This window comes from Myotis yumanensis, unplaced genomic scaffold (genome assembly GCF_028538775.1).
Source record: "Myotis yumanensis isolate MYYU_CA2020_CCGP unplaced genomic scaffold, mMyoYum1.0.hap1 SCAF_9, whole genome shotgun sequence".
Lineage (NCBI taxonomy): Eukaryota > Metazoa > Chordata > Mammalia > Chiroptera > Vespertilionidae > Myotis > Myotis yumanensis.
Genome location: NW_027223760.1, coordinates 68,002,356 through 68,017,203, shown reverse-complemented (window position 1 = coordinate 68,017,203; position 14,848 = coordinate 68,002,356). Strand labels below are relative to the sequence as shown.

General features: G+C 39.6%; 1 protein-coding gene across 6 annotated transcripts in view; it reads right to left on the bottom strand.

The window, feature by feature from the left end:
• The window catches only part of MAGI2 (membrane associated guanylate kinase, WW and PDZ domain containing 2), a 1,130,082-nt gene extending 1,115,417 nt beyond the window's left edge, over positions 1 to 14,665 (bottom strand). For all 6 annotated transcript variants that reach the window (XM_070424553.1, XM_070424554.1, XM_070424557.1 and 3 more), the window contains exon 1: positions 14,138 to 14,665. In XM_070424553.1, the coding sequence (XP_070280654.1) occupies positions 14,138 to 14,438 (301 nt within the window). In that variant the 5' untranslated portion in view covers positions 14,439 to 14,665. The remainder of the gene's footprint in view (positions 1 to 14,137) is intronic.
• Between the last annotated feature and the right edge of the window lie 183 nt (positions 14,666 to 14,848).

Sequence of the window (14,848 nt, the reverse complement as noted above, 5' to 3'; positions counted from 1 at the left end):
TAGCCAGGCAACCCAGCAGGACCTACCACCCTGAAGGGGGTGTGGACAGCCTGAAAATGGCCCTCATCCCCTCACCCAGGCTGGCCAGGCACCCCCATGGGGACCCCCATCCTGAAGGAGCTGTGGCCAACCTGCAAACAGCCATTAACCCCTCACCCAGGCTGGCCAGGCACCCCAGCAGGGACCCCCACCCTGAAGGGGCTGTGGCCAGTCTGAAAATGGCCCTCAGCCCCTCACCCAGGCTGGCCAGGCACCCAAGCAGGACCCCCACCGTTATCCGGGACATCCTTCAGTGCAAACCAGCTGGCCCCCACCCATGCACCAGGCCTCTATCCTATATAATAAAAGGGTAATATGCAAATTGACCCTAACAGCAGAAGGACTGGGAATGACTGGTCACTATGACACACACTGACCACCAGGGGGCAGATGCTCAGTGTAGGAGCTGCCCCTGGTGGTCAGTGCGCTCCCACAGGGGGAGCTCTGCTCAGCCACAAGCCAGGCTGATGGCTGCCAGCACAGCGGTGGTGGTGGAAGCCTCTCCTGCCTCCTTAGCAGCGCTAAGGATGTCCAACTGCAGCTTAGGTCTGCTCCCCACTGGCAAGTGGACATCCCCCAAGGGCTCCCAGGCTGCCAGAGAGATGTCTCACTGCCAGCTTAGGCCCAATCCCCTGGGGAGCGGGCCTAAGCCAGCAGGTGGTCATCTCCTGAGGGGTCCCAGACTGCGACAGGGCATAGGCCGGGCTGAGGTACTCCCCCCCCCTCCCCGAGTGCACAAATTTTTGTGCACCGGGCCTCTAGTAAGAATAATAAGAACAATACTTGGTGGCTAACCCTTCAGTTCTATATTATGTTTTGGCCCACATCTAATTCCCCACACTCATTTATTACTACAGTATATATTAAACTCTAGACTTTAGTACTTTGAAACTCCTTTTTTTGTTGTTGTTGTTAATCCTCACTAGGGGATATTTTTTCTATTGATTTGTAGGTAGAGTGGAAGGGAGGAAGGAAGGGGAAGGGTGAGAGAGAGAAAGAGAAAGAGAGAAACATCTATTGGTTGCCTCCCGCAAGTGCCCTGACCAGGGCAGGGATTGAACCCACACCCAGGTAGGTGCTCTTGACCAGGAATTGAACCTGTGACCCTTTGGTGCATAATCTGATGCTCTAACCACTGAAAAAAAAAACAGCCAGAGCAATATTGCAAAACTATATATCACACTCCTCAAAACTCTCAGTATCAATGCCTCCTTGTTTGTCTGCTCTCTACTCAAGTGTTCTCTTCTCCATGAAATGTAGCCTGAAACACTAGGAAAAATCAGCTGCCCTTCTGCTAGGCACGGTCTTTTAAAACATTTATTACATTGAAAATTCATGTTTATAGTAATTACTAAATCAAATATAATAGTAATATATTGAATATATAATGATAATAATAGCAAACATTATATATTATATATATATACATTATTATATATATACTGAGTGGCCAGATTATTATGACCACCTGATGCTAGTAGGCAAATTAGCTATAATTTCGTGCTGAAGTTGCTAGAGGACCAGACCATTATAAATAGGGAAGCAGGTTGTTTACCACAACAGTGGAAGTGATTTTTTTCTGAAGATATGGGTAAACAATATATATATATTATATATAGTATTGAGCCTATTCCAGGCTCTGGGCTAAGCATGTTGCAGGTAATATAAGATTTATTCCTCGTAACATCTTTATGAAGTATGCTCGGCATTGATTCCTATTTTTTAAAGGATGAAACTGTTATGCAGAGATGTAAAATAAACTGTTCAAGTCACATCTAGTATGAGATAGTGCTGTGACTGGAACCCACACTTGTCTCCAAAGCTCCATGCTCTTAACTACTACCTTGAACTGTGAAACTCCTGGGGTGGGATCAAGATTTACAGAATATTAATAATTTCTTCACCAAACATTTCTTCACCAAAATGTTTTTGTTTGTTTGTGTGTCTTTTACCTTTTATTCTGATTAAATCATGGAAGGTAACTTTAAAAGATGAAATAAATTCATTTTAACTCAGGTCACACAGATATACTTCAGGATTAACTACTTAAAGATGTAGGTGGTATCTTAATAAAGAGTTATTAACCTTTTTATTACCAGTCTTAGTTCAGTACTTGTTGGAGAATAGGTTAGAAATAAGTGTTGAATAATAAATAAATGTATTCTAGCTCCAGAAAATGGAATTGGAACATTTTTGATGAGTCAGTTTATAATTATACTGGAGGCCCAGTGCACAAAATTCATGCATGGCGGGGAGTGGGGGGGGGGTTTAAAGCCAGCCTGCACCATCTTGCAATCTAGGACCGCTGACTCCTAATCACTCACCTGCCTGCCTGCTTGATTGCCCTTAACCACTCTGCCTGCCTATCTCATTGCCCCTAACCCCTCTGCCTGCCTGCCTGATCGCCCCTAACCACTCTGCCTGCCTGCCTGCCTGATCGCTCCTAACCACTCACCTGTCTGCCTGATTACCCCTAACTGCCTCTGCCTTGGCCCCCACCTCTGCAGCTTTGTCTGGAAGGACGTCCGGAATGACGTCCGGAAGGTCATTCAGCTGTCCAGTCTAATTAGCATATTACACTCTTATTATTATAGATTCAACCCTGGATCAATGGCACAGACATTTGTAAGCACTATATAATTCAAAAAATATTTCAAGTTGGTGTTGGCATGCATTGTAGGTATATTTTTGTAGCTGATTTTATTTCTTATGTTCTATTTTGGATAATGTTAAAATGAATTTGTGTTCCTACATATTTTACTTCAGAATGATTAAATTTTTCTGGAATTTAAAACAGAAGTCCAATCAGAGCAATACTGAATGAGGTAATAGAGACATATCTAGAATTTAACCAACTTTATGTAAGAGAAAATACATCTTGATTTACTCTCTAAATAGACTTCTCTTTTTGAAAGATATCCACTAATGTTCTCCAAAACAATAAGCTAGGAATAAAATACATGTGATTATACCATTTTACAATTGTATCAATCAGAAGATTTCACTGCAAAACAACAGAAAAACAAACTAAATGGATTAAACTATCAATAACAAGAAGTCCTGAGATAGGGCTAGTTCTGGGTTCATTTTAGCAATTCACCAGGGGCCACTAGTTTTTTTTTTTTCTTTTTGTTTTTTTTTTAAATCATTCTGTCCTGCTCTTTACCTATTGGCTAGCTTTCCTCATGGTCACAGATGGTTATACAGGTATCTTCCACTAACCAAAAGTTTGTCTTATGCCACCTCACTTTTAGGAAAGGCTTATTGTAGTATCTGCTTTCACTACCAGAATGAAATCCAAAGAGAATTTTCACTTTTACAAAAAAAGGTGAAAAGCAAAAATAAAGTTCCACTGTTTGTTTTTCAGCCAGCTGTTACAGAGGCAGTGTGCACCAGAGCAGCGAGAGTGGCACCACCAAGCTCCTTCCCTGGGAACTACACTCAGCATCTCAGTATCCAGACACCACAGCTTTGAACTGTGTCTGTGAGCATCTGTGCTTTAACTCAATTTGTTTTCTGCATCCATTTGTAAGATGTGTCCTAAAGTATCAGAAAAGGCTAAGAGAGCTCCTAAGGGTGTCACACTTGGCATAAAACAGGACATCGTTAAGTGCTACAATCATGATGAACAAAATAGTGTGCACGCATTGAACTTTTGGTCTGGGAAGACTCAAAAATTTTCCATATAAATTAATATAATTGCTTCTTAATTTTACACCATTTTTGGCTTACAAAAGTTTTCACAGAAACCCTCTACTTTCAGATAGTGGGGGAAACCTGTAGTTGCTCCAGGAATCACTGCCATGTGCAGTCACTTTCACAGACAGAATAGATATGTTTGGAATCTTATTTTAAGAACTAAAATATTTCTCAGGAAGTCCCCAAAGGGCTTCACATTACTTTTTCTTTCTTGGAACTAAGCTTTAAGACATTTCCTAAAACAATCACTGGCAAAGAGATGGAATTACCTTGCTTGGTTTAGACTAGTCTAAGTTCATCCCCTTGGGATGAGGCCAACCTGATATGGAACACATGGCATAGCAGCACATCAACATGTGGATACTCGAACAAAACTGGCATTCTGTAGGGAGGAGGAGGAGGAGAAGTGCATTCCAGGTCGGCAACCAACAACATCTCTAATAACTTTGTGGTTTTCTAAACTCTGTCTGAAAGCATATTCAACTGAAGCAAAGCACCTCCTTAGTCAATTCTAAGAGAATCAATTTCCCTAAGGATGAAAGTTGTCAAATGCTCTTCACAGTAGATAATGAAGATTTTCCAATTAATTTTAAAAGGAAGACTTGAGATGAGAATATAAAAGGGCATTTTCTTGATTCATACAAGAGGTTACCATATTCGTTGGAGTATCGATGATATCACTAATTTTACATAGTTTTTATTAGGTTGTATGGTATATATGCACTTACAAATTCATACACAGTGTTACCCCATAGCGAATTAATTTGATGTATGCAAAATGGCTTTAAATTTAAAACATTAATATAAGTTAAAAATATTATATTCTCCATTTCATAACAAAACCTCTTAGGTTCCATGCTAATTAAACTTAGTTTTTCTTGACATTTTAAATTTCTCAGTAAACAACACCAGTACCTGTATTTTAGCTAAACAATTGGAAGCTAGGTATTATTTACAGTCATGAGCTGCTTAATGACAGGAATATGTTCTGATAAATGCATTGTTCGGCAATTTCATCATTGTGTGAATGTCAGTGTACTTACACACACCTGGTTTAGCCTACCACTATAATTGTATGTGCTATACTTTTATATGATTGGCAGCACAGCTGGTTTATTTACACCAGCATCACTACAAACATGTGAGTAATGCTTTGCACTATAGCATTATGACAGCTACAACCTCACTAGGTGATAAAAACTTTTCAGCTCCATTATAATCTTATGAGAACACCGTCATATGTGCCCTCCACCATTAATGAAACATGATTATGTGGCATGCACATGACTGTGACTTACTTTTAAATAAATACTTATTTTGAATTGCAATATACCATATATTCATAGCATGCTGGAACCAGTCCTCTCATCCTACGCTGAGACATCTAAATCAATAAAAGTTTAAACCACTCTGCAAATGTGTTATCAAGTTCATGAATAAGCATGCCCCTTATCTCTGCTCCTTCTTTGGTTACATTAACATTAGAGCGTTACCTAGTTATTATGTAGTCCACCAGCCACTTGGTATTGCAAACAAAAATAACCAAAATTCAAACTACTAAATCTGACTTATTTTCACTTCTTAACAACTAATATGTATAAAATATAGAAATCATCTGGGTTACTTGATTTCATTGTGTCTTTATGTTCTCTCATTATTAGAGCTAATAAGGGTTAAAAATACCACTCACATTTGAAAATTAATAGGTGACTATCAAGCTTTCCAGCTAGATTTGTCACACATGGAATATTTTATGTAATTCTTTCCCTAAAATATGATTGTTCCTTCACATGCATAAATGCCTTTCTGGGACTACTGATTTACAAAACTGGCATTTGAACCTTTGTGCTGGAGTATATGTTCCATGTATACTAAGAAGCAGAAGACATGTGATGATAGAGTGACTCTTCACCCTGAACTGAAGAAAAGGAAAGCGTGGGTACTTCCAACCAGAAGAGATCCAGCTATAGCTAATGCTTCAGAAGAAATGCTAAGAAAGAAGGTTTTAGTCTTCTAACTGCAGATGGGGAAGAGCATCCTGATAACAGTCTTGCACTTCCAGAGGGGAACCAACTTCTTTCTGTCTCTTTAGATCCCAGTCCTAACACCAACAACATGGCCACCCACAAAGCACCTGGACTTGTTAGAAAGGTAAGATTACAGTTACTCATGTTTAGGTGCTTTGGGAACTAAGCCAAGACTTTAGGAGCTTCTGGTGACCCTTTCAGCTTAAATTCTAGATATTTTTAAAATAAATGTTGTCTAATCAAGAGTTGCTTTAATATCCTTACATCACAGACTGCAAAGAAAGGGAGACCGGGGTCAACTGTGGACTGATTAGAATGCTCCACAGATGCAACTTTGGACATTTCACATTTCTGAAGTTTGCTCATGCTTGCAATCCAGCTAATCAGATTTTGACAAGCTAAGGTATGTTGTTAGATTAATCTGTGTTTCTACACATCCTTGTATTAATATATATACTCCAACTAAGTATGTACCTTCCTGTGTACAACAATACAAGCTACCAGGATAAGCAACACTGCTCACCTGTAAAGCGAAAAATAATTGTTAAGAATATAAATAACTGTGTGTTTTTTCACTTAGGATTTTTACTCAGACATTCTCTATGATCTCTTAAGTGATGATTTAAAATAAAAACAGGTTTTATGCTAATCATAATCCACTTAAAATAATTCATTTTAACATTTGGGAAACTCGTTTTAAGAAGCTTCTTCAAACACAATGTAATGTGAAAAGCAAATAAATAAAGTATATATTTTGTGTGTTTTTTAATTAAACAAGTTTGATTTGTCCTACTTCATTTCATAATCACTTAATAAGATCCATCATTACTTATGAAAAAGTCTCTGATTCCATGTGCATGAGTTTCATTAAAGAGAGTTAAGAAGTTCAAACAATTCTCCCACAAATATCTTCCATATAGCTTTTACTTCACACTATACAGGGTTAGTTTTTCTTCTGTCACATGTTTGTTTTGAGCTATTATTGGATATATAATGACTGTCATGGTTTTGACAGTGAATTTTTTAAGTAAACCAAAGTAACTGAAAATGACAAGACTTGACATGAATTCATGTAACAATTACAAGGAGAAATGTTTTCCAAAGTTGAGCAAGCCATACAATTATTTCAAATATTGAAAGAAATTTAATCATTCATTTAAAATATCCACTCATTGGCCTACTAGATCCTTGAAAGTAAATTCATTGGATTCATTTGAATTAATATTCAATCAGTTGTCCAAAAAGGAAACATTTCTGTTTCTTCTAGACTATATAAAACAGTTAACATGTATATGAAAATTAACATAAATTTTTAAATGTTTTAAAAAATTAATCTTCAAATAAAGTATTTTATAAAAGTTGATAACATGTCAATAAAATTCAATAATGGAAGCAATTACTAATTATCTGTTATGATATAGTAGATACATATCCTTATACAAATATTTTATTACAATTTAACAGACACATATCCATCTATGCAAGTATTCAGTAATTATAAACCCATCAGTAAATGATATATATAACACTAATTATGATTTATTTTTATTACAGGAAATATCACATCAGTCCTTACTGGAGACAAAAAAAGAGGGAGCTGGGAATGGAATGAAATAAATAAGTAAATACTAATTTTAAAAATCACAATACTAAGAAAATTTTAAGACCCTATCCCATACTTCTTATCATGATAAAATGGCAGACTATAGCTAAGAAATATTTTAAAAATTAATATTGGACACTGGAACTTCAAGGCAGAGGTTTCTCTTGAATTCTAAAATAGGATTAATTCAACTAAAATGCTAAAATCACCAGGGCACTGGTAGTATATATATTGTTGGTTGCTTCTTCTTGAAAGTGTTAATATAGAGAATTATTTATATTGAGCTATTGTTATTCTCACAAATGCAAAGTAAACTTCTAGATTAATTTTTATGTACTTGTCTCTATGGTACATTGTTGGCTGTACTTATGAATTGTTTTATTATTGCTCTTCTTTGTGAGATATTTGATTTCTAGCTGAGAAGTAAAAGTTCTGTCTTAAAATATAATACTGACATCTAAATATAGTCACATGTAAAAAGTATAAATAAATTCCTAAACTTAAAATTAGTGAATTCTTATAGGATTTCTATGCTTGTCAAGCCTAGAATAAATGATTCACCAGCTGTTTAGGAGAAAAGATATAGGTACAAAGGGAATAAATTACTGGGTAAAAATAAATTATGGCTAAAGTATAAAACAGCAAATCTTTTACATAAAAGCAGCATCAATGGGAGTTATTTTTAAAAGGTAAAAATATGTTCCATTCCACTTAATTGCATTACTCTTCATATTAATGCTTTTCAAAGTAAAGCATTTATTTTACTTTACAGAAAAACTTCCAGAATATTTTACTTGCAAATTACTCATACTATTAATTAGTCAACCATTTTCATAGTTTTCAGGTAGTCTTCAATTAAGAATAAAATATCTTTTTTTAAAAAATATATTTTATTGATTTTTTTACAGAGAGGAAGGAAGAGGGATAGAGAGTTAGAAACATCGATGAGAGAGAAACATCGATCAGCTGCCTTCTGCACACTCTCTACTGGGAATATGCCCGCAACCAAGGTACATGCCCTTGACCGGAATCGAACCTGGGACCCTTGAGTCCGCAGGCTGACGCTCTATTCACTGAGCCAAACCGGTTAGGGCAAGAATAAAATATCTTGAAAGTTAAGAACATTTCATAATGTCACTAACTCAAAATAACCAATAAGTTCAGAATAACATTTATTAACATTTACATAATGCTTATATTCTGCCAGACACTACATCATTTAAATGCATAACTTACTTAATATTCCCAAGTTACTATTACTATCCCAGGCTAGATAACTTGGCTCCATAGCCAATAATCAGTGGTATACTGAGTATTCAAATCTAGACAGTCTACTAGGGAGACTCTACATTTACCCACTAATCTATCCCATCTCTAGAGGGATAATTCAGCTTGGGTCTACTCTTTTGAAAGCCATTGTTTTCAAGCAGTCAGGGTTATCAAATGTAACTTGTTTTTACGCATTATGAAAGCGAATGTGTGAGTTACAAGCAACTAAAAGAAAACTGAGCATAATAAATACTGGTATGTCAGAAGATTGTACAGTATAAATGTTAAGAGTAGAGATGATGGCACTTAAATAACTTTAGCTGTAGTTTCAGCCTGAGATCACTCTCAGTCTAAACAAACACATAAAAAGCCAACAGTCATTTTAACATTCAAGGTCATATCATTTAAATTACATACACATACTGAAAAACTACAATAGCACTCCCCACAAATTATGCCCAAAGACAATTGTCTCATTACCCTTGTTCTAAAACATTAAAGATAATTTATTATAAAATAGTTAACTGGTCAAATTGTTCAACCAACTTTATTATTAGTCAATAAAATTCACAGACCTTAAATTTCTGTGCAGAAATCAATCTTTACTGGAGAAAATTTTACATAATTTATTTTTACCTTTCCAAATAAAAAGTAGAGGGGTTTAACTCTATGATAGCCTGATGTCAGTCAAAAATAAAGTATGACAATAAATGTAGATCTACTTTCCTTTAAAGGCATCTTTGAAAGGAGCAATAGAAGGGAGAGCAATGGACATCTCCAGAACTGAATTTCAAAGGCCTTATTCGGCCTGTTTTCCACATGAGAAGAATTAGAGAACTTTCTGCCTTTCATTTTCCATTATGAGAACCTAAATGGGCCAATAAGTCCAGGCTATGTAGGTCCCCATGTGGTAGATGCAGTAGCAGCTATAGTGTGAGGAATGTAGGACACAGTAATCTGTGTAGCTGACTTCTGTGAACTGTAGTGGCAAATTTAAGAAAAAGAAAGGAAGGAAAAAAAGAAAAACCTTTAACACTTCAGCTAAATCACTCAAAGAACTTCCTTCAACTGGGTCTGCTGCATTAATGAGATCGTAGAACAGAACTGCTGATTTAGAATTAAATACTTTGGTGAGGAACTTTACTATTATAAACTAAAAAGCCATAGTTTATAAAAATAATTGGATGTGAAAATAAATGCTATTTTTTACATGAATCATCACTCTGGATTAAAAGAAGCTTAAATTAAAATGGAATCCTCTGAATTTAATTAAGTGGTTTTTGAAAATTGTTTTAAAGGCACTTAAATAATATAGAAAAGCTACATCTATTTTGTTTAGTAATTCAACTCTTTAAAAATTGTGGTAATTTAAAATTATGACAACTCTAATGTAAAATTAGCCAAAAGTAAATATAATTTGAGTAAGCAATGCAATTTTATCTGGTGCACATTTTATCAATATCCTTGTTATTCAAATGTCTCCCTTTTTTTTTCAAAATCTGCTTAGTTTAACTGATTTTTCATGTAGTTTTATATAATACCCAATGTTTGAATGAATATTCAAAAAACAATCATCTCATTATTGTTAAAGCAATAATCTCATTATTTCTAAAAAATACAACTACTAAACAAACCACAGTCAAACTTTTCAGCTACACTAGTTTATTGGCTTTCTAAAAATAAGTCTACTGAGCCAAAAGTTCTTACATATATTTTCAGCAAGTGAAATATGTAGTGAAACCCATGACAAACACACTATATCTAAGGTGCTGAAAATTTCGCTTTGCCTACAATGGTAAGTAAAATAAACATTTATTATTTGATAAGGGAAAGTATTATTTCAACAAGAAATAGTATATATGAATCATCACATTTATAAGAATACTACTGCCCAGTGCACGAATTCATGCACACTTAAAGGAAATTAATTAGAATATTTTAATATCGCTATTTGTCCTTTCTCTATAATAGAAGTGTCAACCAAATTCATGATCGACAATGATAGATGGAAACATATGTTTGTGATTGGCGCCAGTGAGAGCTTTATATGTATTGCACATGTACGAGTCAATTTAGCCATATATATATATACATATATATATATGAATAAACTTGCTTAATTAGACCTGCTTTCTGATTTAGCTAAACTTTTTCCAACCCAGTGAAGCACCCCGACTTCTCTTTCAGGTAATTGTCAGCAACACAGCAGTAAATATCAACACAAAGCAGATTATTATTGTAGGTCACGCAGGAAGAACAAAGGGTAAAATATTTAACTGCAGCAGTGTTTGACTATATTCTACGCAGTGAGAAAACCTAAAGTCATTCTCAAGGTCCACCATTTCTTACTTCTTTTCAGTTGAGTCAAGTTACTAAGCTTTCTAAATCTCCGTTTTCTGGCTAATGAGAAGAAAATAGGATTCCACCGAGTCTCCTATCTACCTATTCCAGGACTTCCGTGAGGATCAAATGAGATGAGGCATGGGAAAATGCTTCACAGACATTTGGTTAAAATGAAAAATGTTTGCACCTGGCTATAAAGCAAATCGTGTTCCTAGGCTGAAGAAACTGCAAGGAGGCTAGTAGTTTAGGAGAGGAAGCCAGGCATTGCTAATTGCTACTTGCCACTTAGCATATTAGCCTTTTATATATATATATAGATAGATAGATACAAGATGATTATATTTTCCACAAAAGCTAAAAGAAGCCCAGCTGGTGTTGCTTAGTGGTTAACTGTTGACCTATGAACCAGGAGGTCAAGGTTTGATTCCTGGTCAGGGCATCTGACTGAATTGGGAGCTCGATCCCCACTGTGGGGCATTCGGAGGGCAGCTCATCAATGATTCTCTTATCATTGATGTTTCTACCTCTCCCTCTCCCTTCCTTTCTAAAATCAATAAAAAATATTAAAAATACTTTTTTTAAGCTAAAAGAAGGTGTTTTTCTTTTTTTCTTTTTTTGTCAGTACTGACTCAGGAGGTGAAACAGGCTCCTGTGGAGACTCTGTGAATATCATTACCAGCATCAATCATCAATGACCCCGTGAGGCCTGGAACTGTGGGTTCATACAGAATAAAAAGAACTTTCCCCCTAAAATTCCTTTATATGCATATGTTCCAAGGAGATCTAAAAGCAATAATCATACAAACAAAATATACAGAAGTTAAGTGATCAGAGACTACCTTGGACGGAATCATGGCAAGATTTAAATAACTAGCCCAGGTCCCCATCTTTCACAGGAATTTATGGCATATGGTCACTTAGGGCTCTTCATAAACACCCACATTGATGCAGGTCTCATGAATTCATAATGTAGCCCACAGATGTTTGGAAAGCTCTGTTAGAAAGATCATCTTCTTTATTAAGATAAAGAGGCTTTATCCTTTAAAAAAAATATCCCATAGATCCATCTTAGTTTTGTCCTGTGGAGTGTTGCAGGTTAGTCAGAATTCCTTTTCTTACCTGATAGCGTTCATGCCCTTACTTTTAAAGGTTAAGTCATTCCACTGGATTTTATGGAAGTGAGCTACAATACCCAAATAATCCCCCTTCCTTTATTTTCTGGTCACATTCTTGCTGCTAGAGTTACATTCTGCCAAGGTCCATCTCAAAAGGTAATGCTCAGAATAAACACAACACTAAAATGTGGTCATCACTGCAAACTCCAATAGGACAATCACCTCCCTCGTTAGCATACCATCATTAGTCAAATTTTAAAATGCATTAACTTTTGAAACAACTTTCTACCACAAATACCAAGCTTGTTGCCAACAAAACCATGGTCATTGATTATGTAGTGGATTTCCTGGACTCACACCAGAACTTTACACTTATATCTATTGCTATAAAATAGTATTATGCCATCAAGTATGTTAACACGAATCCCTATATTTGAGGCTTGTGTCATCTTGAAAAATACCAAAATGCTCTATTTGCCTTCCTACCTAACTCATACTCTTCAGTATCACAATTTGAGCAATGTTGACCTTCAAGTCACTGTTTACATTAGCCTTTCTCAAGTCATCATCTAATAATACTCAAGAATCTCCAATGAAAACATTTTCTTGTATGGCAATTTACATGGAAGAAATTTCACCTGAGACATCGCTTTTCACTTGTTTACTTTTAAAACTGGTTTTATAGAGAACATCTCCCTACGAGTGTGTCCTGACAGTTCATCTTGAAGTGAGACTAAGTGGTTGTTCAAAACACAGGCAATGATGTGCTCAATTCCATCTGAGGCAGGACGAACAAGGTCACACCACCAGCAAACCTGCCCATGGATAAGAACATGCACATAGACACACAGGGCACACGTGGAAAACAAAGGTACACTACTTTATTCTAGTTAGAGTTGTCCTCTTTACAAGAAACTTTTACCTCCCTCTTTCTTCCCTCTTTCAAGGCTGTATTTTCTTTCCAGCAAAGACAATTCATTAGTGAGAGTTCTGCAAGATCTCAGTCTCTATACGTCCCCATCACAGCCTTCCAGTTAACTGAAGCTCATCTATGTGGCAGGCCTGAGCTTCTCCATCCAGCCCCTCCTCAGATACACGACCCCGCCTCCCCCCAATCCGACGCCAGAGGAGGGTGCAACCACAGGGAACTTCCACTCCAACGGGGCAATCCCTGAGTAGAGTACATTCGGGTGACCGTTTCTCTCCTCCAGACACCCCAACGCTGGAACCCCTTCCTCGTGCCGCGCCTTCTCTGCGAGCCTGCTCCCGCGGGCCAGCTCGGGGTGCGCGCCCGGGTTAGTCAGTGCGCACGTGACGCGCGGTGCCCACATGACACGACCATGGGCGGGGGAGGGGGGTCAGAGCGGCGAAGCAGGGAAAAAGTTCAGGAAGACCGGTCAAAGCGCCCAAAGCGGTCGGTCCCCTCCGTGCTTGGTCAAGTAGTGGCTCAGGGTTCCCCAGGGGACGGCTGCGGATCAAGGCACCTAGGGTCCAGCTTCCCAAATTGGGGGTGGGGGGGGGTGGGGGGGAGGGCGGATGTCGGGCGCAGTTCTCCTCTCTCCCCGCCACCTTCCGCTCCTCTCCGCCCAGCGGGTGATGCTGCTGCACCCTCAAGTTGCTCCTTCCTCCCCTTTCTCCCTCCTTTTTATGTCCCCTACTTTCTTTCCTCCCTCCCTCCCTTCCTTTCTCCCTTCCCTCCCTTCCCTGAAAGCTCTCCATCCACTGCGGGCGCTGCCACTGACGCACATTGAATTTGCCCCCGGAGCTTGCCCGCATCTCCGAGGTCAGACACCAGGCCGGGCACCTTCCACCGGGCGGCGGGTAACTGCGCAAACAAAGTTGTACGCGGCGCCGAAACCTGCCCTCGCTCCCAAGGCGCCCCCCCCCGTTCGAATCCTGCGCCAAGCTCCCGGGCTCACCGGGTGCAGCCTCGACCTCACCGCACACCCGGGCAACACACCCCCTTCCCGGGCGAGCCCACCCTCCCGGCGCCCCGCGCCCCCGGCGGTCCGGCCGCCCGACCGGCCGGCCGCCGCGCTCACCTTGCTTGACACACTTGAGCCGGAGGGGGTCCTTGCAGTGTTTGATGACGGCCAGCACGTCCCTGATGGTGAGCCCCGCCACGGGGGTCTCGTTCACCTCCAGCAGGAGCTCCTCCGACACCAACTTGCTGCCGCTCTCATAGGCCACCTTGCCGGGCTTCACCTCCCCCAGGTAGGGGAACTGGCCGTTCTCCGCGCCCCCCTTCAGCTCAAAGCCCAGCTGGCCCTCCGGGTTCCTGCCAATGACACTCTCATGGACTTTGCTGGTCCAGTGGCTTTTCTTTTTCAAGCTTTTGGACATGGCAGTGGGGCGAGGCGCCTCGGCTCCTGAGGGGTTCCTCCGGGGCAGGGGTGTGGGCGGTGAGAGGATGAGGATGGAGGAGCCGGGGGGCCCAGAGGTGAGAAGAGCGGACTTTGCTTTCCTCCCACCTCTGTTCGGCGCTTTCCCTCTTCTTGGGATGGAGTGTGGACGCGGACGGGGAGGGAGGAGCGGGGCGGCTGGGCAGAGGTAGGAGAGCTGGGGTGAGGTGGTGCTGTCCCTGGAATGACACTCAAGGCTGTGGCCCCGCAGCGGAGGAGAGCAGTGGCGGCGGCGGCGGCCCGAGGAGCAGGAGCGGAGCGGGGAGCGGGGAGCCGGGAGCGGGTGGGGTGGGGGTGGTGACGGCGGGCAGGGATGCCGGGGGCCACTCCTGCGCGGTGCGAGTGGGAGCG